Source organism: Microcaecilia unicolor, chromosome 6, assembly GCF_901765095.1.
Source record: "Microcaecilia unicolor chromosome 6, aMicUni1.1, whole genome shotgun sequence".
Lineage (NCBI taxonomy): Eukaryota > Metazoa > Chordata > Amphibia > Gymnophiona > Siphonopidae > Microcaecilia > Microcaecilia unicolor.
Window position 1 is genome coordinate 342,365,861 of NC_044036.1, and position 26,075 is coordinate 342,391,935.

The 26,075-nt window shown below is 44.0% G+C and overlaps 1 protein-coding gene across 3 annotated transcripts in view; it reads right to left on the reverse strand.

Annotated features, from left to right (window-relative positions):
- Window positions 1-26,075, reverse strand: part of CARD14 (caspase recruitment domain family member 14) — a 63,014-nt gene that overhangs the window by 33,191 nt on the left and 3,748 nt on the right. The window contains exons 3-7 of one of the 3 annotated variants that reach the window (XM_030208607.1): window positions 24,964-25,183; window positions 23,344-23,481; window positions 21,122-21,447; window positions 1,519-1,692; window positions 1,246-1,368 (exon numbers count right to left, since the gene is read on the reverse strand). In XM_030208607.1, the coding sequence (XP_030064467.1) occupies window positions 1,246-1,368; window positions 1,519-1,692; window positions 21,122-21,447; window positions 23,344-23,481; window positions 24,964-25,183 (981 nt within the window). Of the gene's footprint in view, window positions 1-1,245; window positions 1,369-1,518; window positions 1,693-13,304; window positions 13,477-16,763; window positions 16,936-21,121; window positions 21,448-23,343; window positions 23,482-24,963; window positions 25,184-26,075 lie in introns of those variants that run through there. The other 2 variants (XM_030208606.1, XM_030208605.1) reach the window with 2 other exon arrangements.

The following is a 26,075-nucleotide window of genomic DNA, read 5'->3' on the forward strand; positions in this document are numbered from 1 at the left end:
TGGCTTGCATTTGGTTGTTTCTGAGATGGGCGTCCTTGGTTTCCATTATCGCTGAAAATCGTGGACCACCATCTCTAAGGTCGACCTAAATTTCATGATTTGGGCGTCCCCGACCGTATTATCGAAACGGAAGATGGACGTCCATCTTGTTTCGATAATACGGGTTGCCCCGCCCCTTTACAGGGCCGTCCTGCGAGGACGCCCTCATGAAAACTTGGGCGCTCCGTTCGATTATCCCCCTCTATGTGCTGTTCCATAAAGCAGTGCCTGAGTGCCACAGCGCCTAATTACATAGGAGGTTTACATATGCACGGAGCAATACTAGAAATGACACGCATCACTTGCACACCTGGGCACCTCAATGCACGCCTGCCATTGAAATGGCATAAGAGTGTCACCTAAACATGAGCGTGTGCGATGACAACCTTACTGCAGTGTTCTATCATGGAATCTTGGCACCACGATGCCATCCTCGAATTAGCACTGACTGAGATGACGATTTCTAGAACTGCCTAAGCAGCACCTTTCACCTCTGGGGCAGAAACGAGTTTACGAATGTTAGCGCAGCGGTGAGGGTGGTAAGAAGCAGAAGCTTTTGGGGATTGTGTGGCACGCTCGATCTGCTTTGTGCCAGACACAAGGTGGTGGAGGCATTAACTTACATTAATGCAGGGGCATACCCAGACCTCGGAGGGAGGGGGGTCCACAGCCCGAGGGAGGGGGGCACAGTTTAGCCCACCGCCAACCCCCCCCCGCTGCCGATCCTCCCCCACCACTTTCGACCCCCCCCCCCCCCAGCTTCCGACTCTCCCCTGTCGTTGCCACCGCCAGGTACCTTTGCTGGCGGGGTTCCCAACCCCCGCCAGCCAAAGTCTTCTTCAGCGTCAGTCTCCGGCGCGTTCACTGATCTGTTTCTGTGAGTCCTGACTCCTGACGTCCTGTGTGCGTATGTGCAGGATGTCAGGACTCACAGAAACAGATCAGTGAATGCGCCGGAGACCGGCGCTGAAGAAGATTTTAGCTGCTGGGGGTTGGGAACCCCACTAGCAAAGGTACCTGGTGGCGACGGCGGGGATTGAAAGTGCCGGGGGAATGTTGTTGGCTGCCGCGGGGGGGGGGGGTGAAATTAGAGGGGGCTAGAGTTAAATCTGTGGGGGCCCATGCCCCCGTGGCCTCACCTAGCTTCGCCCCTGCATTAATGGCAATGGGGTGTGTGGGGGGGGGGGGGGGGAGGCAAAGAATCACCTGCTTCTTCTGCTTCTCAGCTGTCTCTGCCCTGCCTCGCAGAGAATTGATGCGAATCATTAGCTCCAGTTTTCCGGCTTCGGCCTTGTCAGTGTTTTCCGAGGCAGCGTCTTTCTCCTCTTGCTAGAGGGAGAAAAGGGAGGGGTCAGTGCAGAGGCTGAGGGGGGGGGGAATCACAGTGCATTTATGTTAGCAGTTATGTGGGGAGGGTTGGAGGGGTTCAGAACCTGATTGACTTTGGGGATAAAAGGGCAGATGAGACAGTGCAGCTACCTGGCTGTGTTTTCCGTACTGTTCAAGTGACTGCTGCAGTCTCTCGTTGTCCTCCTGCAGTCTCAGGATTTCATCTTCCTTGGGCTGCAGGTCATTCTTCAGCCGTATGGACTGCTGCTTTTCACAGAAGGAGTCCATCTGTGCTCGCTGCAGCTGCTCCTTCACAATGTAAATCTGACCAAAGTGAGAGAGAGAGAGAGAAGGACAGAGTGTGAACAGTGACAAGATATGGACATTAGACAGAAAGTCAGACCAGCTCCAGAAACATCACTGGGACTGACCTCAGCTTGCAGGAATTCCACCTCACTGCCCTGGCTTGAGAAAAGGAGGCGGGTGGGCTAAACATTTATGAAAACCCGACCACACTAATGTTTGTTAAAGGATTAAACAGAAACAGAAGATGGCAATGGGAGTTAAAGTTTGACTTTAATTACTCATCTTTCTAAACTTAGCTGCTGCACCTGACCTGTGTAACCTGCCTTCAGTGTGTTTCCTGCCCCAGAGAGTTTATAATCCAGTTGTACCTGGGGCAAAGGCTATGTGGGTTTCTGGTATTAAGCCCCCTGTGTTTCTCCCTACAATTCAACCACCTGCCATCAAAGGATACCGTTACCTCATTAGGAGTGAAATGGGATACTAAACTAGCACTTCTCTGCTTTTCTCCGTTTTGATTTATATCTGTTTATTACCTTTAAAAGTGGACTAACACGGCTCCATTCCACTTTACTCTGCACAGGTCCAAAGCGGTGAAAACTCTTTTTTTTTTTTATCTGAGCAAAATGTGTTCTTTGACGATTACCATAGTGCTACATGCTTTTGTGATCACTAGAATAGAGTACTGCAATTCTTTGTTACTGGGAAGCCTGTTGTATCAGATTAAAGGTTGCAATTAATTCAAAATGCAGCCATGAAAGACTATTATAACGTGTGAAGTCTTCAAATCGTGTAACTCCTTTACCAAAGAAATACCAGCCTCAGCATGCATTAAGTTTAAACTTTTGACTAAGTAGAGAGGTGTGGTAGCCGTGTTAGTCCACTCTTAAAGGTTATCAATAGAAATCAAACAAAATAAAAGAGGGAAAAGAAAATAAGATGATACCTATTTTATTGGACATAACTTAATACACTTCTTAATTAGCTTTTGAAGGTTGCCCTTCTTCGTCAGATCGGAAATAAGCAAATGAGGTAGCAGATACTATATATAAGAGAAACATCAAAGCATTACTTTGACAGTCTGACAGAGTGGGAGGGTGGGGGTATGCATGGGGACATCAAAGCATTTCATTGATATTCTAACAGAATGGGTGTTGGTAGGTGAGAGGATTTCCAGTGATTTCACAGTAAGAATACTGAAAGGTAATTTTAAAACAATACAGGAACGTAAGACCTTTGAAATAAGAATGATTGAATATTTTGACACCCAACAAACAGGACTTAATAAGGATCTGGGTTTTCTAACCCATTATAAACCATAAAGCTGTATTTCTCTGTTTATTTCTCTGTTTATTACCCTCCTCTCACCTACCAACACCCATCCTGTTAGAATATCAATGAAATGCTTTGATGTCCCCATGCATACCTCCTACCCACCCCCACCCTCCCACGCTGTCAGACAGTCAAAGTAATGCTTTGATGTTTCTCTTATATATACTATCTGCTACCACATTTGCTTATTTCCAATCTGAGGAAGAAGGGCAACCTTCGAAAGCTAATCAAGAAATGTATTAAGTTATGTCCAATAAAAAAGGTATCATCTTATTTTCTTTTCCATGTTTTATTTGGTTTGATTTCTATTGATAACCTTTGACTGTAACCCACCGAGCTTTTTATTCAGGAACTCCACTATATTTCCAGGTTTCTTTGCTGAGGTAGTTATTTACTAATCCCAACTCGTAAGACCTGGCTTAATACCTCTCATCTAGTTGGATTGTCCCTACTTTCTGGAACTCCCTTCTCTCAGAGCTCAGACAGGAGGCTTCTTATTGAAAATTTAAGACAGGCCTTATAACCCATAGATTGAGACAGGACCGGGATAGTTCTGTTTACAGCTAATTAGTGTCTTGGGTTTTAAATTGTTGTGCTGAGCACTTTCCCTTCTCTCTGTGCTACATTTTATTTTTGCTTTCCTTTTTTAAGAAGTGCTTCAAAGATATAATATTGTTTGTCTATTTGCATTTAAATTATACTTGACACCGCCTTGATGTTTAACAAATAACACATATAATTAAAGTGACTTGCCCAAAGTCACAAGGAGTGTCACTGAGATTTGAACCCCAGCCGCTTCCCTAACCGTGAAGTTACTCTTCCCATCCTCACTTTCACTGCAGAAGGGAAGCTTGGGCATCATAGTAACATAGTAAATGACGGCATAGGAGCCAACTTTTCAAAATTATTGGGGGGGTGCTAAGCCCAATGGAAATGACCCCTCCCTTGACACATACAAGGAATTTTCTCAATATTGGGGGTGCTCAAGCACCCACAGCACCCACAGAGTTGGCTCCAATGCCTTACGGTCCATCCAATCTCCCAACAAGATAAATTCATTTTACATGGTATGTGATACTTTATACCCGAGTTTGATTTGTCCTTGCCTTTCTCAGGGCACAGACCATAGAAGTCTGCCCAGCGCTGTTCTTGTACTAAAAGTTCTGAAGATTCTGGAATCCTAAAGAGTTACAAGATTCCGGAATCCCAGTTAGTAGCAACATTCCATGTAGAACCCCAAAGAGTAACATGGTAAATGACGGTAGGTAAAGACCTTATGGTCCATCCAGTCTGCCCAACAAGATAACCTCATTTACATGGTATGTGATACTTTATACCCGAGTTTGATTTGTCCTTGCCATTCTCAGGGCACAGACCATAGAAGTCTCTTGTACTAAAAGTTCTGAAAATTCTGGAATCATCAAGAGTTACAAGATTCCGGAATCCCAATTAGGAGCAACATTCCATGTAGAACCCCAAAGAGTAACATAGTAAATGACGGCAGATAAAGACCTGAACAGTCCATCCAGTCTGCCCAACAAGATAAACTCATTTACATGGTATGTGGTACTTTATACCAGAGTTTGATTTGTCCTTGCCATTCTCAGGTCACAGACCATAGAAGTCTGCCCAGCGCTGTTCTTGTACTAAAAATTCTGAAGATTCTGGAATCCTAAAGAGTTACAAGATTCCGGAATCCCAGTTAGTAGCAACATTCCATGTAGAACCCCAAAGAGTAACATAGTAAATGACGGCAGATAAAGACCTGTATGGTCCATCCAGTTTGCCCAACAAGATAAACACATTTTACATGGTATGTGATACTTTATACCCAAGTTTGATTGGTCCTTGCCATTCTCAGGGCACAGACCGTAGAAGTCTGCCCAGCACTGTTCTTGTACTAAATTCTGAAGCTAACGTTGAAGCCCCTTAAAATTTACACTCCAGCTCATCTATATCTATTCAGCCACAATCAGGATGCAGACCGTAGAAGTCCGCCCTGCACTATTCTTGTACTAAAAGTTCTGGAGATTCTTGAATCCTAAAGAATTACAAGATTCCATATAGAATCTCAAAGAGTAGCAACATTCCATGTAGAACCCCAAAGAGTAACATGGTAAATGACGGTAGGTAAAGACCTTACGGTCCATCCAGTCTGCCCAACAAGATAAACTCATTATACATGGTATGCGATACTTTATACCCGAGTTTGATTTGTCTTTGCCTTTCTCAGGGCACAGACCGTAGAAGTCTGCCCAGCACTGTTCTTGTACTAAGTTCTGAAGCTAACGGTGAAGCCCCTTAAAATTTACACTCAAGCCCACCCCTATCTATTCAGTCATGATACCTCCTAATCTACTATCTACTAACAAGGACACATTGTAAGCCACATTGAGCCTGCAAAGAGGTGGGATAATGTGGGATACAAATGTAATAAATAAATAAATGATCAGGGCACAGACCACAGAAGTCTGCCCAGCACTGTTCTTGTACTAAAAGTTCTGAAGATTCTGGAATCCTAAAGAGTTACAAGATTCCGGAATCCCAATTAGTAGCAACATTCCATGTAGAACCCCAAAGAGTAACTTAGTAACATAGTAAATGACAGCAGATAAAGACCTGAACGGTCCATCCAGTCTGCCCAACAAGATAAACTCATTTTACATGGTATGCGATACTTTATACCTGAGTTTGATTTGTCCCTGCCTTTCTCATGGCACAGACTGTAGAAGTCTCTTGTACTAAAAGTTCTGAAGATTCTGGAATCCTAAAGAGTTACAAGATTCCGGAATCCCAATTACTACTACTACTACTACAAATAGTAGCAACATTCCATGTAGAACCCCAAAGAGTAACATAGTAAATGACGGCAGATAAAGACCTGAACAGTCCATCCAGTCTGCCCAACAAGATAAACTCATTTACATGGTATGTGGTACTTTATACCAGAGTTTGATTTGTCCTTGCCATTCTCAGGACACAGACCATAGAAGTCTGCCCAGCATTGTTCTTGTACTAAAAGTTCTGAAGATTCTGGAATCCTAAAGAGTTACAAGATTCCGGAATCCCAATTAGTAGCAACATTCCATGTAGAACCCCCAAAGAGTAACATAGTAACATAGTAAATGACAGCAGATAAAGACCTGAACAGTCCATCCAGTCTGCCCAACAAGATAAACTCATTTACATGGTATGTGATACTTTATACCAGAGTTTGATTTGTCTTTGCCTTTCTCAGGTCACAGACCATAGAAGTCTGCCCAGCGCTGTTCTTGTACTAAAAGTTCTGAAGATTCTGGAATCCTAAAGAGTTACAAGATTCCGGAATCCCAATTAGTAGCAACATTCCATGTAGAACCCCAAAGAGTAACTTAGTAACATAGTAAATGACAGCAGATAAAGACCTGAACGGTCCATCCAGTCTGCCCAACAAGATAAACTCATTTTACATGGTATGCGATACTTTATACCTGAGTTTGATTTGTCCCTGCCTTTCTCATGGCACAGACTGTAGAAGTCTCTTGTACTAAAAGTTCTGAAGATTCTGGAATCCTAAAGAGTTACAAGATTCCGGAATCCCAATTACTACTACTACTACTACAAATAGTAGCAACATTCCATGTAGAACCCCAAAGAGTAACATAGTAAATGACGGCAGATAAAGACCTGAACAGTCCATCCAGTCTGCCCAACAAGATAAACTCATTTACATGGTATGTGATACTTTATACCAGAGTTTGATTTGTCCTTGCATTCTCAGGACACAGACCATAGAAGTCTGCCCAGCATTGTTCTTGTACTAAAAGTTCTGAAGATTCTGGAATCCTAAAGAGTTACAAGATTCCGGAATCCCAATTAGTAGCAACATTCCATGTAGAACCCCCAAAGAGTAACATAGTAACATAGTAAATGACAGCAGATAAAGACCTGAACAGTCCATCCAGTCTGCCCAACAAGATAAACTCATTTACATGGTATGTGATACTTTATACCAGAGTTTGATTTGTCTTTGCCTTTCTCAGGTCACAGACCATAGAAGTCTGCCCAGCGCTGTTCTTGTACTAAAAGTTCTGAAGATTCTGGAATCCTAAAGAGTTACAAGATTCCGGAATCCCAATTAGTAGCAACATTCCATGTAGAACCCCAAAGAGTAACTTAGTAACATAGTAAATGACAGCAGATAAAGACCTGAACGGTCCATCCAGTCTGCCCAACAAGATAAACTCATTTTACATGGTATGCGATACTTTATACCTGAGTTTGATTTGTCCCTGCCTTTCTCATGGCACAGACTGTAGAAGTCTCTTGTACTAAAAGTTCTGAAGATTCTGGAATCCTAAAGAGTTACAAGATTCCGGAATCCCAATTACTACTACTACTACTACAAATAGTAGCAACATTCCATGTAGAACCCCAAAGAGTAACATAGTAAATGACGGCAGATAAAGACCTGAACAGTCCATCCAGTCTGCCCAACAAGATAAACTCATTTACATGGTATGTGATACTTTATACCAGAGTTTGATTTGTCCTTGCATTCTCAGGACACAGACCATAGAAGTCTGCCCAGCATTGTTCTTGTACTAAAAGTTCTGAAGATTCTGGAATCCTAAAGAGTTACAAGATTCCGGAATCCCAATTAGTAGCAACATTCCATGTAGAACCCCCAAAGAGTAACATAGTAACATAGTAAATGACAGCAGATAAAGACCTGCACAGTCCATCCAGTCTTCCTAACAAGATAAACTCATTTTACATGGTATGTGATACTTTATACCAGAGTTTGATTTGTCCTTGTCATTCTCAGGACACAGACCATAGAAGTCTGCCCAGCATTGTTCTTGTACTAAAAGTTCTGAAGATTCTGGAATCCTAAAGAGTTACAAGATTCCGGAATCCCAATTAGTAGCAACATTCCATGTAGAACCCCAAAGAGTAACATAGTAAATGACAGCAGATAAAGACCTGAATGGTCCATCCAGTCTGCTCAGCAAGATAAACTCATTTTACATGGTATGGGATATTTTATACCCGAGTTTGATTTGTCCCTGCCTTTCTCAGGGCACAGACCGTAGAAGTCTCCCCAGCACTGTTCTTGTAACTAAAAGTTCTGAAGATTCTGGAATCCTAAAGAGTTACAAGATTCCGGAATCCCAATTAGTAACAACTTCCACGTAGAACCCCAAAGAGTAACTTAGTAACATAGTAAATGACGGCAGATAAAGACCTGCACAGTCCATCCAGTCTTCCTAACAAGATAAACTCATTTACATGGTATGTGATACTTTATACCAGAGTTTGATTTGTCTTTGCCTTTCTCAGGTCACAGACCATAGAAGTCTGCCCAGCGCTGTTCTTGTACTAAAAGTTCTGAAGATTCTGGAATCCTAAAGAGTTACAAGATTCCGGAATCCCAATTAGTAGCAACATTCCATGTAGAACCCCAAAGAGTAACTTAGTAACATAGTAAATGACAGCAGATAAAGACCTGAACGGTCCATCCAGTCTGCCCAACAAGATAAACTCATTTTACATGGTATGCGATACTTTATACCTGAGTTTGATTTGTCCCTGCCTTTCTCATGGCACAGACTGTAGAAGTCTCTTGTACTAAAAGTTCTGAAGATTCTGGAATCCTAAAGAGTTACAAGATTCCGGAATCCCAATTACTACTACTACTACTACAAATAGTAGCAACATTCCATGTAGAACCCCAAAGAGTAACATAGTAAATGACAGCAGATAAAGACCTGAACAGTCCATCCAGTCTGCCCAACAAGATAAACTCATTTACATGGTATGTGATACTTTATACCTGAGTTTGATTTGTCCCTGCCTTTCTCATGGCACAGACTGTAGAAGTCTCTTGTACTAAAAGTTCTGAAGATTCTGGAATCCTAAAGAGTTACAAGATTCCGGAATCCCAATTACTACTACTACTACTACAATTAGTAACAACTTCCACGTAGAACCCCAAAGAGTAACATAGTAAATGACGGCAGATAAAGACCTGAACAGTCCATCCAGTCTGCCCAACAAGATAAACTCATTTACATGGTATGTGGTACTTTATACCAGAGTTTGATTTGTCCTTGCCATTCTCAGGACACAGACCATAGAAGTCTGCCCAGCATTGTTCTTGTACTAAAAGTTCTGAAGATTCTGGAATCCTAAAGAGTTACAAGATTCCGGAATCCCAATTAGTAGCAACATTCCATGTAGAACCCCCAAAGAGTAACATAGTAACATAGTAAATGACAGCAGATAAAGACCTGAACAGTCCATCCAGTCTGCCCAACAAGATAAACTCATTTACATGGTATGCGATACTTTATACCTGAGTTTGATTTGTCCCTGCCTTTCTCATGGCACAGACTGTAGAAGTCTCTTGTACTAAAAGTTCTGAAGATTCTGGAATCCTAAAGAGTTACAAGATTCCGGAATCCCAATTACTACTACTACTACTACAAATAGTAGCAACATTCCATGTAGAACCCCAAAGAGTAACATAGTAAATGACGGCAGATAAAGACCTGAACAGTCCATCCAGTCTGCCCAACAAGATAAACTCATTTACATGGTATGTGATACTTTATACCAGAGTTTGATTTGTCCTTGCATTCTCAGGACACAGACCATAGAAGTCTGCCCAGCATTGTTCTTGTACTAAAAGTTCTGAAGATTCTTGAATCCTAAAGAATTACAAGATTCCATATAGAATCTCAAAGAGTAGCAACATTCCATGTAGAACCCCAAAGAGTAACATGGTAAATGACGGTAGGTAAAGACCTTACGGTCCATCCAGTCTGCCCAACAAGATAAACTCATTATACATGGTATGCGATACTTTATACCCGAGTTTGATTTGTCTTTGCCTTTCTCAGGGCACAGACCGTAGAAGTCTGCCCAGCACTGTTCTTGTACTAAGTTCTGAAGCTAACGGTGAAGCCCCTTAAAATTTACACTCAAGCCCACCCCTATCTATTCAGTCATGATACCTCCTAATCTACTATCTACTAACAAGGACACATTGTAAGCCACATTGAGCCTGCAAAGAGGTGGGATAATGTGGGATACAAATGTAATAAATAAATAAATGATCAGGGCACAGACCACAGAAGTCTGCCCAGCACTGTTCTTGTACTAAAAGTTCTGAAGATTCTGGAATCCTAAAGAGTTACAAGATTCCGGAATCCCAATTAGTAGCAACATTCCATGTAGAACCCCAAAGAGTAACTTAGTAACATAGTAAATGACAGCAGATAAAGACCTGAACGGTCCATCCAGTCTGCCCAACAAGATAAACTCATTTTACATGGTATGCGATACTTTATACCTGAGTTTGATTTGTCCCTGCCTTTCTCATGGCACAGACTGTAGAAGTCTCTTGTACTAAAAGTTCTGAAGATTCTGGAATCCTAAAGAGTTACAAGATTCCGGAATCCCAATTACTACTACTACTACTACAAATAGTAGCAACATTCCATGTAGAACCCCAAAGAGTAACATAGTAAATGACGGCAGATAAAGACCTGAACAGTCCATCCAGTCTGCCCAACAAGATAAACTCATTTACATGGTATGTGGTACTTTATACCAGAGTTTGATTTGTCCTTGCCATTCTCAGGACACAGACCATAGAAGTCTGCCCAGCATTGTTCTTGTACTAAAAGTTCTGAAGATTCTGGAATCCTAAAGAGTTACAAGATTCCGGAATCCCAATTAGTAGCAACATTCCATGTAGAACCCCCAAAGAGTAACATAGTAACATAGTAAATGACAGCAGATAAAGACCTGAACAGTCCATCCAGTCTGCCCAACAAGATAAACTCATTTACATGGTATGTGATACTTTATACCAGAGTTTGATTTGTCTTTGCCTTTCTCAGGTCACAGACCATAGAAGTCTGCCCAGCGCTGTTCTTGTACTAAAAGTTCTGAAGATTCTGGAATCCTAAAGAGTTACAAGATTCCGGAATCCCAATTAGTAGCAACATTCCATGTAGAACCCCAAAGAGTAACTTAGTAACATAGTAAATGACAGCAGATAAAGACCTGAACGGTCCATCCAGTCTGCCCAACAAGATAAACTCATTTTACATGGTATGCGATACTTTATACCTGAGTTTGATTTGTCCCTGCCTTTCTCATGGCACAGACTGTAGAAGTCTCTTGTACTAAAAGTTCTGAAGATTCTGGAATCCTAAAGAGTTACAAGATTCCGGAATCCCAATTACTACTACTACTACTACAAATAGTAGCAACATTCCATGTAGAACCCCAAAGAGTAACATAGTAAATGACGGCAGATAAAGACCTGAACAGTCCATCCAGTCTGCCCAACAAGATAAACTCATTTACATGGTATGTGATACTTTATACCAGAGTTTGATTTGTCCTTGCATTCTCAGGACACAGACCATAGAAGTCTGCCCAGCATTGTTCTTGTACTAAAAGTTCTGAAGATTCTGGAATCCTAAAGAGTTACAAGATTCCGGAATCCCAATTAGTAGCAACATTCCATGTAGAACCCCAAAGAGTAACATAGTAAATGACAGCAGATAAAGACCTGAATGGTCCATCCAGTCTGCTCAGCAAGATAAACTCATTTTACATGGTATGGGATATTTTATACCCGAGTTTGATTTGTCCCTGCCTTTCTCAGGGCACAGACCGTAGAAGTCTCCCCAGCACTGTTCTTGTAACTAAAAGTTCTGAAGATTCTGGAATCCTAAAGAGTTACAAGATTCCGGAATCCCAATTAGTAACAACTTCCACGTAGAACCCCAAAGAGTAACTTAGTAACATAGTAAATGACGGCAGATAAAGACCTGCACAGTCCATCCAGTCTTCCTAACAAGATAAACTCATTTTACATGGTATGTGATACTTTATACCCGAGTTTGATTTGTCCTTGTCATTCTCAGGACACAGACCATAGAAGTCTGCCCAGCATTGTTCTTGTACTAAAAGTTCTGAAGATTCTGGAATCCTAAAGAGTTACAAGATTCCGGAATCCCAATTAGTAGCAACATTCCATGTAGAACCCCAAAGAGTAACATAGTAAATGACAGCAGATAAAGACCTGAATGGTCCATCCAGTCTGCTCAGCAAGATAAACTCATTTTACATGGTATGGGATATTTTATACCCGAGTTTGATTTGTCCCTGCCTTTCTCAGGGCACAGACCGTAGAAGTCTCCCCAGCACTGTTCTTGTAACTAAAAGTTCTGAAGATTCTGGAATCCTAAAGAGTTACAAGATTCCGGAATCCCAATTAGTAACAACTTCCACGTAGAACCCCAAAGAGTAACTTAGTAACATAGTAAATGACGGCAGATAAAGACCTGCACAGTCCATCCAGTCTTCCTAACAAGATAAACTCATTTTACATGGTATGTGATACTTTATACCCGAGTTTGATTTGTCCTTGTCATTCTCAGGACACAGACCATAGAAGTCTGCCCAGCATTGTTCTTGTACTAAAAGTTCTGAAGATTCTGGAATCCTAAAGAGTTACAAGATTCCGGAATCCCAATTAGTAGCAACATTCCATGTAGAACCCCAAAGAGTAACATAGTAAATGACAGCAGATAAAGACCTGAATGGTCCATCCAGTCTGCTCAGCAAGATAAACTCATTTTACATGGTATGGGATATTTTATACCCGAGTTTGATTTGTCCCTGCCTTTCTCAGGGCACAGACCGTAGAAGTCTCCCCAGCACTGTTCTTGTAACTAAAAGTTCTGAAGATTCTGGAATCCTAAAGAGTTACAAGATTCCGGAATCCCAATTAGTAACAACTTCCACGTAGAACCCCAAAGAGTAACTTAGTAACATAGTAAATGACGGCAGATAAAGACATGCACAGTCCATCCAGTCTTCCTAACAAGATAAACTCATTATTCATGGTATGTGATACTTTATACCCGAGTTTGATTTGTCCTTGCCATTCTCAGGGCCCAGACCGTAGAAGTCTGCCCAGCACTGTTCTTGTACTAAGTTCTGAAGCTAACGTCGAAACCCCTTAAAATTTACACTCCAGCCCATCCATATCTATTCAGCCACAATCAGGATGCAGACCGTAGAAGTCCGCCCTGAACCGGTTTTACTCTCCAAATACTGGTGTCGCCACCCGTTCTCCGCTAAGATTCCGCAGATCCGTTCCTTCTAAACAGGATTCCTGTGTGTTTATCCCACGCATCAGAAAGCAGTTGTGCGGTATTATCAGTGTGTTCCCTATCTGGAGCTTTTCGTGTGCCCCATGTATTTTCCGAGAGGTTTCGCCCGTTCCTCAGCACCTTTTCTTGCAGCTCCTGGCATCTGGTGATAGCCAAGTCCTTCTCCTGAAGAGCACTGGTATAGCGCATAGACAGGTCATATTTCTCATCCTTCAGCTTCAGTATTTCATGGTAGTGATTGCTGCAGTCTGTCCTCAGGCGGTGCAGCTCCTCCTCAATGTCTTTCAGAGACCTGTTCGTAGTTCTGGAGATTCTGGAATCCTAAAGAATTACAAGATTCCGTATAGAATCTCAAAGAGTAGCACCATTCCATGTAGAACCCCAAAGAATAGCAACATTCTAGAACCCTAAAGAGTTACAAGATTCCGGAATCCCAATTAGTAGGAACATTCCATGTAGAACCCCAAAGAATAGCAAGATTCTGGAACCCTAAAGAGTTACAAGATTCCAGAATCCCAATTAGTAGCAACATTCCATGTAGAACCCCAAAGAGTAACATGGTAAATGACGGTAGGTAAAGACCTTATGGTCCATCCAGTCTGCCCAACAAGATAAACTCATTATTCATGGTATGTGATACTTTATACCCGAGTTTGATTTGTCCTTGCCATTCTCAGGGCCCAGACCGTAGAAGTCTGCCCAGCATTGTTCTTGTACTAAAAGTTCTGAAGATTCTGGAATCCTAAAGAGTTACAACATTCCGGAATCGCAATTAGTAGCAACATTCCATGTAGAACCCCAAAGAGTAACATAGTATATGACTGCAGATAAACACCTGACTGGCCCATCCAGTCTGCCCAACAAGATAAACTCATTATTCATGGTATGTGATACTTTATACCCGAGTTTGATTTGTCCTTGTCATTCTCATTGCCCAGACCGTAGAAGTCTGCCCAGCACTGTTCTTGTACTAAGTTCTGAAGCTAACGTCGAAACCCCTTAAAATTTACACTCCAGCCCATCCATATCTATTCAGCCACAATCAGGATGCAGACCGTAGAAGTCCGCCCTGAACCGGTTTTACTCTCCAAATACTGGCGTCGCCACCCGTTCTCCGCTAAGATTCCGCAGATCCGTTCCTTCTAAACAGGATTCCTGTGTGTTTATCCCACGCATCAGAAAGCAGTTGTGCGGTATTATCAGTGTGTTCCCTATCTGGAGCTTTTCGTGTGCCCCATGTATTTTCCGAGAGGTTTCGCCCGTTCCTCAGCACCTTTTCTTGCAGCTCCTGGCATCTGGTGATAGCCAAGTCCTTCTCCTGAAGAGCACTGGTATAGCGCATAGACAGGTCATATTTCTCATCCTTCAGCTTCAGTATTTCATGGTAGTGATTGCTGCAGTCTGTCCTCAGGCGGTGCAGCTCCTCCTCAATGTCTTTCAGAGACCTGTTCGTAGTTCTGGAGATTCTGGAATCCTAAAGAATTACAAGATTCCGTATAGAATCTCAAAGAGTAGCACCATTCCATGTAGAACCCCAAAGAATAGCAACATTCTAGAACCCTAAAGAGTTACAAGATTCCGGAATCCCAATTAGTAGGAACATTCCATGTAGAACCCCAAAGAATAGCAAGATTCTGGAACCCTAAAGAGTTACAAGATTCCAGAATCCCAATTAGTAGCAACATTCCATGTAGAACCCCAAAGAGTAACATGGTAAATGACGGTAGGTAAAGACCTTATGGTCCATCCAGTCTGCCCAACAAGATAAACTCATTATTCATGGTATGTGATACTTTATACCCGAGTTTGATTTGTCCTTGCCATTCTCAGGGCCCAGACCGTAGAAGTCTGCCCAGCATTGTTCTTGTACTAAAAGTTCTGAAGATTCTGGAATCCTAAAGAGTTACAACATTCCGGAATCGCAATTAGTAGCAACATTCCATGTAGAACCCCAAAGAGTAACATAGTATATGACTGCAGATAAACACCTGACTGGCCCATCCAGTCTGCCCAACAAGATAAACTCATTATTCATGGTATGTGATACTTTATACCCGAGTTTGATTTGTCCTTGTCATTCTCATTGCCCAGACCGTAGAAGTCTGCCCAGCACTGTTCTTGTACTAAGTTCTGAAGCTAACGTCGAAACCCCTTAAAATTTACACTCCAGCCCATCCATATCTATTCAGCCACAATCAGGATGCAGACCGTAGAAGTCCGCCCTGAACCGGTTTTACTCTCCAAATACTGGCGTCGCCACCCGTTCTCCGCTAAGATTCCGCAGATCCGTTCCTTCTAAACAGGATTCCTGTGTGTTTATCCCACGCATCAGAAAGCAGTTGTGCGGTATTATCAGTGTGTTCCCTATCTGGAGCTTTTCGTGTGCCCCATGTATTTTCCGAGAGGTTTCGCCCGTTCCTCAGCACCTTTTCTTGCAGCTCCTGGCATCTGGTGATAGCCAAGTCCTTCTCCTGAAGAGCACTGGTATAGCGCATAGACAGGTCATATTTCTCATCCTTCAGCTTCAGTATTTCATGGTAGTGATTGCTGCAGTCTGTCCTCAGGCGGTGCAGCTCCTCCTCAATGTCTTTCAGAGACCTGTTCGTAGTTCTGGAGATTCTGGAATCCTAAAGAATTACAAGATTCCGTATAGAATCTCAAAGAGTAGCACCATTCCATGTAGAACCCCAAAGAATAGCAACATTCTAGAACCCTAAAGAGTTACAAGATTCCGGAATCCCAATTAGTAGGAACATTCCATGTAGAACCCCAAAGAATAGCAAGATTCTGGAACCCTAAAGAGTTACAAGATTCCAGAATCCCAATTAGTAGCAACATTCCATGTAGAACCCCAAAGAGTAACATGGTAAATGACGGTAGGTAAAGACCTTATGGTCCATCCAGTCTGCCCAACAAGATAAACTCATTATTCATGGTATGTGATACTTTATACCCGAGTTTGATTTGTCCTTGCCATTCTCAGGGCCCAGACCGTAGAAGTCTGCCCAGCATTGTTCTTGTACTAAAAGTTCTGAAGATTCTGGAATCCTAAAGAGTTACAACATTCCGGAATCGCAATTAGTAGCAACATTCCATGTAGAACCCCAAAGAGTAACATAGTATATGACTGCAGATAAACACCTGACTGGCCCATCCAGTCTGCCCAACAAGATAAACTCATTATTCATGGTATGTGATACTTTATACCCGAGTTTGATTTGTCCTTGTCATTCTCATTGCCCAGACCGTAGAAGTCTGCCCAGCACTGTTCTTGTACTAAGTTCTGAAGCTAACGTCGAAACCCCTTAAAATTTACACTCCAGCCCATCCATATCTATTCAGCCACAATCAGGATGCAGACCGTAGAAGTCCGCCCTGAACCGGTTTTACTCTCCAAATACTGGCGTCGCCACCCGTTCTCCGCTAAGATTCCGCAGATCCGTTCCTTCTAAACAGGATTCCTGTGTGTTTATCCCACGCATCAGAAAGCAGTTGTGCGGTATTATCAGTGTGTTCCCTATCTGGAGCTTTTCGTGTGCCCCATGTATTTTCCGAGAGGTTTCGCCCGTTCCTCAGCACCTTTTCTTGCAGCTCCTGGCATCTGGTGATAGCCAAGTCCTTCTCCTGAAGAGCACTGGTATAGCGCATAGACAGGTCATATTTCTCATCCTTCAGCTTCAGTATTTCATGGTAGTGATTGCTGCAGTCTGTCCTCAGGCGGTGCAGCTCCTCCTCAATGTCTTTCAGAGACCTGTTCGTAGTTCTGGAGATTCTGGAATCCTAAAGAATTACAAGATTCCGTATAGAATCTCAAAGAGTAGCACCATTCCATGTAGAACCCCAAAGAATAGCAACATTCTAGAACCCTAAAGAGTTACAAGATTCCGGAATCCCAATTAGTAGGAACATTCCATGTAGAACCCCAAAGAATAGCAAGATTCTGGAACCCTAAAGAGTTACAAGATTCCAGAATCCCAATTAGTAGCAACATTCCATGTAGAACCCCAAAGAGTAACATGGTAAATGACGGTAGGTAAAGACCTTATGGTCCATCCAGTCTGCCCAACAAGATAAACTCATTATTCATGGTATGTGATACTTTATACCCGAGTTTGATTTGTCCTTGCCATTCTCAGGGCCCAGACCGTAGAAGTCTGCCCAGCATTGTTCTTGTACTAAAAGTTCTGAAGATTCTGGAATCCTAAAGAGTTACAACATTCCGGAATCGCAATTAGTAGCAACATTCCATGTAGAACCCCAAAGAGTAACATAGTATATGACTGCAGATAAACACCTGACTGGCCCATCCAGTCTGCCCAACAAGATAAACTCATTATTCATGGTATGTGATACTTTATACCCGAGTTTGATTTGTCCTTGTCATTCTCATTGCCCAGACCGTAGAAGTCTGCCCAGCACTGTTCTTGTACTAAGTTCTGAAGCTAACGTCGAAACCCCTTAAAATTTACACTCCAGCCCATCCATATCTATTCAGCCACAATCAGGATGCAGACCGTAGAAGTCCGCCCTGAACCGGTTTTACTCTCCAAATACTGGCGTCGCCACCCGTTCTCCGCTAAGATTCCGCAGATCCGTTCCTTCTAAACAGGATTCCTGTGTGTTTATCCCACGCATCAGAAAGCAGTTGTGCGGTATTATCAGTGTGTTCCCTATCTGGAGCTTTTCGTGTGCCCCATGTATTTTCCGAGAGGTTTCGCCCGTTCCTCAGCACCTTTTCTTGCAGCTCCTGGCATCTGGTGATAGCCAAGTCCTTCTCCTGAAGAGCACTGGTATAGCGCATAGACAGGTCATATTTCTCATCCTTCAGCTTCAGTATTTCATGGTAGTGATTGCTGCAGTCTGTCCTCAGGCGGTGCAGCTCCTCCTCAATGTCTTTCAGAGACCTGTTCGTAGTTCTGGAGATTCTGGAATCCTAAAGAATTACAAGATTCCGTATAGAATCTCAAAGAGTAGCACCATTCCATGTAGAACCCCAAAGAATAGCAACATTCTAGAACCCTAAAGAGTTACAAGATTCCGGAATCCCAATTAGTAGGAACATTCCATGTAGAACCCCAAAGAATAGCAAGATTCTGGAACCCTAAAGAGTTACAAGATTCCAGAATCCCAATTAGTAGCAACATTCCATGTAGAACCCCAAAGAGTAACATGGTAAATGACGGTAGGTAAAGACCTTATGGTCCATCCAGTCTGCCCAACAAGATAAACTCATTATTCATGGTATGTGATACTTTATACCCGAGTTTGATTTGTCCTTGTCATTCTCATTGCCCAGACCGTAGAAGTCTGCCCAGCACTGTTCTTGTACTAAGTTCTGAAGCTAACGTCGAAACCCCTTAAAATTTACACTCCAGCCCATCCATATCTATTCAGCCACAATCAGGATGCAGACCGTAGAAGTCCGCCCTGAACCGGTTTTACTCTCCAAATACTGGCGTCGCCACCCGTTCTCCGCTAAGATTCCGCAGATCCGTTCCTTCTAAACAGGATTCCTGTGTGTTTATCCCACGCATCAGAAAGCAGTTGTGCGGTATTATCAGTGTGTTCCCTATCTGGAGCTTTTCGTGTGCCCCATGTATTTTCCGAGAGGTTTCGCCCTTTCGTCAGCACCTTTTCTTGCAGCTCCTGGCATCTGGTGATAGCCAAGTCCTTCTCCTGAAGAGCACTGGTATAGCGCATAGACAGGTCATATTTCTCATCCTTCAGCTTCAGTATTTCATGGTAGTGATTGCTGCAGTCTGTCCTCAGGCGGTGCAGCTCCTCCTCAATGTCTTTCAGAGACCTGTTCGTAGTTCTGGAGATTCTGGAATCCTAAAGAATTACAAGATTCCGTATAGAATCTCAAAGAGTAGCACCATTCCATGTAGAACCCCAAAGAATAGCAACATTCTAGAACCCTAAAGAGTTACAAGATTCCGGAATCCCAATTAGTAGGAACATTCCATGTAGAACCCCAAAGAATAGCAAGATTCTGGAACCCTAAAGAGTTACAAGATTCCAGAATCCCAATTAGTAGCAACATTCCATGTAGAACCCCAAAGAGTAACATGGTAAATGACGGTAGGTAAAGACCTTATGGTCCATCCAGTCTGCCCAACAAGATAAACTCATTATTCATGGTATGTGATACTTTATACCCGAGTTTGATTTGTCCTTGCCATTCTCAGGGCCCAGACCGTAGAAGTCTGCCCAGCATTGTTCTTGTACTAAAAGTTCTGAAGATTCTGGAATCCTAAAGAGTTACAACATTCCGGAATCGCAATTAGTAGCAACATTCCATGTAGAACCCCAAAGAGTAACATAGTATATGACTGCAGATAAACACCTGACTGGCCCATCCAGTCTGCCCAACAAGATAAACTCATTATTCATGGTATGTGATACTTTATACCCGAGTTTGATTTGTCCTTGTCATTCTCATTGCCCAGACCGTAGAAGTCTGCCCAGCACTGTTCTTGTACTAAGTTCTGAAGCTAACGTCGAAACCCCTTAAAATTTACACTCCAGCCCATCCATATCTATTCAGCCACAATCAGGATGCAGACCGTAGAAGTCCGCCCTGAACCGGTTTTACTCTCCAAATACTGGCGTCGCCACCCGTTCTCCGCTAAGATTCCGCAGATCCGTTCCTTCTAAACAGGATTCCTGTGTGTTTATCCCACGCATCAGAAAGCAGTTGTGCGGTATTATCAGTGTGTTCCCTATCTGGAGCTTTTCGTGTGCCCCATGTATTTTCCGAGAGGTTTCGCCCGTTCCTCAGCACCTTTTCTTGCAGCTCCTGGCATCTGGTGATAGCCAAGTCCTTCTCCTGAAGAGCACTGGTATAGCGCATAGACAGGTCATATTTCTCATCCTTCAGCTTCAGTATTTCATGGTAGTGATTGCTGCAGTCTGTCCTCAGGCGGTGCAGCTCCTCCTCAATGTCTTTCAGAGACCTGTTCGTAGTTCTGGAGATTCTGGAATCCTAAAGAATTACAAGATTCCGTATAGAATCTCAAAGAGTAGCACCATTCCATGTAGAACCCCAAAGAATAGCAACATTCTAGAACCCTAAAGAGTTACAAGATTCCGGAATCCCAATTAGTAGGAACATTCCATGTAGAACCCCAAAGAATAGCAAGATTCTGGAACCCTAAAGAGTTACAAGATTCCAGAATCCCAATTAGTAGCAACATTCCATGTAGAACCCCAAAGAGTAACATGGTAAATGACGGTAGGTAAAGACCTTATGGTCCATCCAGTCTGCCCAACAAGATAAACTCATTATTCATGGTATGTGATACTTTATACCCGAGTTTGATTTGTCCTTGCCATTCTCAGGGCCCAGACCGTAGAAGTCTGCCCAGCATTGTTCTTGTACTAAAAGTTCTGAAGATTCTGGAATCCTAAAGAGTTACAACATTCCGGAATCGCAATTAGTAGCAACATTCCATGTAGAACCCCAAAGAGTAACATAGTATATGACTGCAGATAAACACCTGACTGGCCCATCCAGTCTGCCCAACAAGATAAACTCATTATTCATGGTATGTGATACTTTATACCCGAGTTTGATTTGTCCTTGTCATTCTCATTGCCCAGATCGTAGAAGTCTGCCCAGCACTGTTCTTGTACTAAGTTCTGAAGCTAACGTCGAAACCCCTTAAAATTTACACTCCAGCCCATCCATATCTATTCAGCCACAATCAGGATGCAGACCGTAGAAGTCCGCCCTGAACCGGTTTTACTCTCCAAATACTGGCGTCGCCACCCGTTCTCCGCTAAGATTCCGCAGATCCGTTCCTTCTAAACAGGATTCCTGTGTGTTTATCCCACGCATCAGAAAGCAGTTGTGCGGTATTATCAGTGTGTTCCCTATCTGGAGCTTTTCGTGTGCCCCATGTATTTTCCGAGAGGTTTCGCCCGTTCCTCAGCACCTTTTCTTGCAGCTCCTGGCATCTGGTGATAGCCAAGTCCTTCTCCTGAAGAGCACTGGTATAGCGCATAGACAGGTCATATTTCTCATCCTTCAGCTTCAGTATTTCATGGTAGTGATTGCTGCAGTCTGTCCTCAGGCGATGCAGCTCCTCCTCAATGTCCTGGAGAGACCTGTTCGTAGCCTCCAGCAGGTTAATTTTCTCTTTCATCTTGCGACACTGGTGAAGGAGATTCACTTTCTGGCACTTCTCCTGCAGCACCTCATCCTGCAGGCTGCCCACCGCCTTTGCCAGGCACTCTGTCAACTTGGAGGTCTCGATCAGGCCTGCAAAGAAAGGGTAGAAGGAATCAATGCATAGCCAAGGAACGTCGTTTACAGATCTTTCCATGTAATACCCTAAAATCCTAGGAGTGGCCTAGTGGTTAGGGTGGTGGACTTTGGTCCTGGGGAACTGAGTTCGATTCCCACTTCAGGCACAGGCAGCTCCTTGTGACTCTGGGCAAGTCACTTAACCCTCCATTGCCCCATGTAAGCCGCATTGAGCCTGCCATGAGTGGGAAAGCGCAGGGTACAAATGTAACTAAAATAAAATAGATACTATTGGAGATTCTACATGGAATGTTGCTAATATTGGAGATTCTACATGGAATGTTGCTACTATTGGAGATTCTACTTGGAATGTTGCTACTACATGGAATGTTGCTATTCCACGTCAGACTCACAGAAGCAGAAGCCTGCGCTAGAATCTCAAATAGTAGCAACAGTGGAGGAGTGGCCTAGTGGTTAGGGTGGTGGACTTTGGTCCTGAGGAACTGAGTTCAATTCCCACTTCAGGCACAGGCAGCTCCTTGTGACTCTGGGCAAGTCACTTAACCCTCCATTGCCCCATGTAAGCCGCATTGAGCCTGCCATGAGTGGGAAAGCGCAGGGTACAAATGTAACTAAAATAAAATAGATACTATTGGAGATTCTACATGGAATGTTGCTAATATTGGAGATTCTACATGGAATGTTGCTACTATTGGAGATTCTACTTGGAATGTTGCTACTACATGGAATGTTGCTATTCCACGTCAGACTCACAGAAGCAGAAGCCTGCGCTAGAATCTCAAATAGTAGCAACAGTGGAGGAGTGGCCTAGTGGTTAGGGTGGTGGACTTTGGTCCTGGGGAACTGAGTTCGATTCCCACTTCAGGCACAGGCAGCTCCTTGTGACTCTGGGCAAGTCACTTAACCCTCCATTGCCCCATGTAAGCCGCATTGAGCCTGCCATGAGTGGGAAAGCGCAGGGTACAAATGTAACAAAAATAAAATAGATACTATTGGAGATTCTACATGGAATGTTGCTATTCCACTAGCAACATTCCATGTAGAAGGCTGCGCAGGCTTCTGTTTCTGTGAGTCTGACGTCCTGCACGTACGTGCAGGACGTCAGACTCACAGAAGCAGAAGCCTGCGCGGCCACATTGGTGATCTGCAAGGGCCAACTTCTACATGGAATTGCTAGTGGAATAGCAACATTCCATGTAGAATCTCAGGAGTGGCCTAGTGGTTAGGGTGGCGGACTTTGGTCCTGAGGAACTGAATTCGATTCCCACTTCAGGCACAGGCAGCTCCTTGTGACTCTGGGCAAGTCACTTAACCTTCCATTGCCCGATGTAAGCCGCATTGAGCCTGCCATGAGTGGGAAAGCGCAGGGTACAAATGTAACAAAAATAAAATAGATACTATTGGAGATTCTACATGGAATGTTGCTATTCCACTAGCAACATTCCATGTAGAAGGCTGCGCAGGCTTCTGTTTCTGTGAGTCTGACGTCCTGCACGTACGTGCAGGACGTCAGACTCACAGAAGCAGAAGCCTGCGCGGCCACATTGGTGATCTGCAAGGGCCGACTTCTACATGGAATGTTGCTAGTGGAATAGCAACATTCCATGTAGAATCTCCAATAGTAGCAACAGTGGAGGAGTGGCCTAGTGGTTAGGGTGGTGGACTTTGGTCCTGTGGAACTGAGTTGGATTCCCACTTCAGGCACAGGCAGCTCCTTGTGACTCTGGGCAAGTCACTTAACCCTCCATTGCCCCATGTAAGCCGCATTGAGCCTGCCATGAGTGGGAAAGCGCGGGGTACAAATGTAACAAAAAAAAAAAAAGCACCTTCCTCTGTACAGTGCTCTCAGAACGATCTGATCTGAAATGTGAAAAGAGAGAAGTCACCTACCACTGAAGCTGTTGAGGTCCAAAGAGGGCTCCTTGCCAGTTATCGAGGTGTAGATGTCAGGTTTGTGAAGTTTTAGGCTTTCCAAAAAAGCAATGGCCCCATTCTTCCCACGGGTGGTCAAACAATCCAGTAGGAAACCTTCAAAATGAAGAAAATCTAGATCAAAGTCTCCGACTCGGACGCGGGTGCTTTATAGTTGCATCAGAAGAGGAGGTGTGCGTGAGGAGTGCCGAGAGCTGGATCTCTTCACATGAAATTCCAGTTCAGCCATTGTGACCAGCTGAATTTGTTGATTTCTAGTCATTAGAAGGAAGGTTACTGATGCATGACTAGGACAACACAGTAGCGTAGCCAAGGGTGGGCCCGGGTGGGCCCAGGCTCACCCACTTATGATGTGACTGGCAGGGATTCCCAAACCCCACCAGCTGAAAAGTCCCAACAACGGTCCCTCCTGCATACCTTGTAAAGAGCAGATCAGCGACTGATACATGCTGTGAGGCCAACGTGAGCAGTGTGTATTGGTTGCTGCTCGCTGCCAGTGAAAATCTGGTATTTAAAAGGTATGCGGGGGGGGGGGGGGGATGTTTGAGAGACCATATGACATTCAGGCAAAAGAGGGAGAGAGCAAATCACTTGTGGGACAAGGTGGAGTTCTTCTGCCCACCCATCTTGGGCCCAGGCCCACCCAAAATTGGGTGTCTGGCTACGCCCCTGACAACGCCACCAATGGCATGTACCGAGGTATAATATCTTGGACATGTGCTTGATTTGCGGTGGTACTCAGGGCAGTATTTCTCTGAGTATCACCCTATAATGTAAACAGAGGAGGGAACCTTTGCTAGCATGAGAAGGGAAGGTGCAACAGAAATCACAGCTGCATTAGAAGATGGATTTAACTGAGCAGGGATCTGGAGACGCATCCTGTACTATTTACACACTCCTGAAAGCGTAGCAAACACCTTTAACCACAGGGCAAGAACTAAGGAGTGGACCCAGCCATGCCAGACATGGTGAAACGCTGCCTCAGTACATCGCTCAGCTTCTCCATGGGCATAACCGCTGAGAGGGGGGGGGGGCAGGGGGCACAAAAGTCCCCGGGCCCGGCACCACAGTCCCACCCGCCCTCTGTCGTCGACCGTTTGCCACCGGGCCGGGCCCCCTGCATTGAAATCAGAGCGCCTCTCACCTCAGTGTGAAAGCGCTGCAGACAGCAGGGCAGCAGATCGCCTCCCTTCGGGCCTCCTTCCCTCCCTGTGTCCCGCCCTCGTCTGACGTAACTTCCGCGAGGGTGGGACACAAGGAGGGAAGGAGGGTCGAAGGGAGGCGATCTGCTGCCCTGCTGCCTGCAACGCTTTCACACGGAGGTGAGAGGTGCTGTGATTTCAATGCAGGGGACCTGGCCCAGTGGCAGACGGAGGGGGGTGGGTGGAGGGTGGAGCGGCAGCAACCTCGGGGGGGGGGGGGGGGGGGGGGGGGGGGAGCGGTGGCGGCGACCTCGGGGGGGGGGGGTGGGGCCCAGTCCAGTCTCTTGGCAGCCCTGTCCATGGCGATCTCTTGCAGTGCTCAGACCCCTAGTGACTGCTTTGCATCCTTCACGGTTTTTGTGCTCCACCCTCTGACCTGTGCGCATAGCAGTGTTGGTAAAACGGGGGCTGTGCAGAATTTCCTCCTCGTCCAGCTGGTCCAGTACTTTGGCCTGGCGCAGGTAGGGGGTCAGGCGGCTGGGAGTCAGGCTGTGCACGATCTTGCACCGATGGTTTTCAATCATTTCCCATAGTTCTTCCTCTTCCATCTCTTTAAGCTCCAGGTCTGTGGGACCATCATCGTCCATGGCTGACTCCTAATAGAGAGGAAGGGGGGAGGGTTGGAAGTAAAAGTAAAACAACAAAAAAAAAAAGAGAGAAGAAAGAAAGAGAGAGAAAGTGAAGGAGACAATGAGCTTCAGTATTCATTCATAGCATATTATTTATTTTATTTGTAAAACTTCCTTAACTGTCCTTTGAACTAAAAGCCCATCAAAGGTATAGAGAAGGGCGACAAAAATGATAAAGGGAACGGGACGACTTCCCTATGAGGAAAGGCTAAAGCGTCTAGGGCTCTTCAGCTTGGAGAAAAGACGGCTGAGGGGAGATATGATAGAGGTCTATAAAATGAGTGGAGTGCAACGGGTAGACGTGAATGGTTTGTTTACTCATCCAAATATACTAGGATTAGGGGGCATGCGATGAAGCTACAAAGTAGTACATTTAAAAAGAATCAGAGAAACATTTTCTCCACTCAAAGTGTAATTAAACTCTGGAATGCGTTGCCAGAGAATGTGGTAAAGGCAGTTAGCTTAGTGGGGTTTAAAAAAGGTCTGGACAGCTTCCTAAAGGAAAAGTCCACAGACCATTATTAAATTGACTTGGGGAAAATCCACTGCTTATTTCTGGGATAAGCAGCATAAAATGTATTATACTGTTTTGGGATCTTGCCAGGTACTTGTGACCTGGATTGGCCACTGCTGGAAACGGGATGCTGGGCTTGATGGACCTTTGGTCCGTCCCAGTGTGGCAACACTTATGTACTTATGTAAAGTGCTTTACAATCAAGAATAAAAAAACAAGCAAATAATAAAATACAATTAAATTAGCACAAAATAATAAATAAAAAACATTACTTGCTAATATACAACAACAATAAAATATAATCACAATAAAAGCAAATCTTTGAACACCTAATAGCCCCTTACA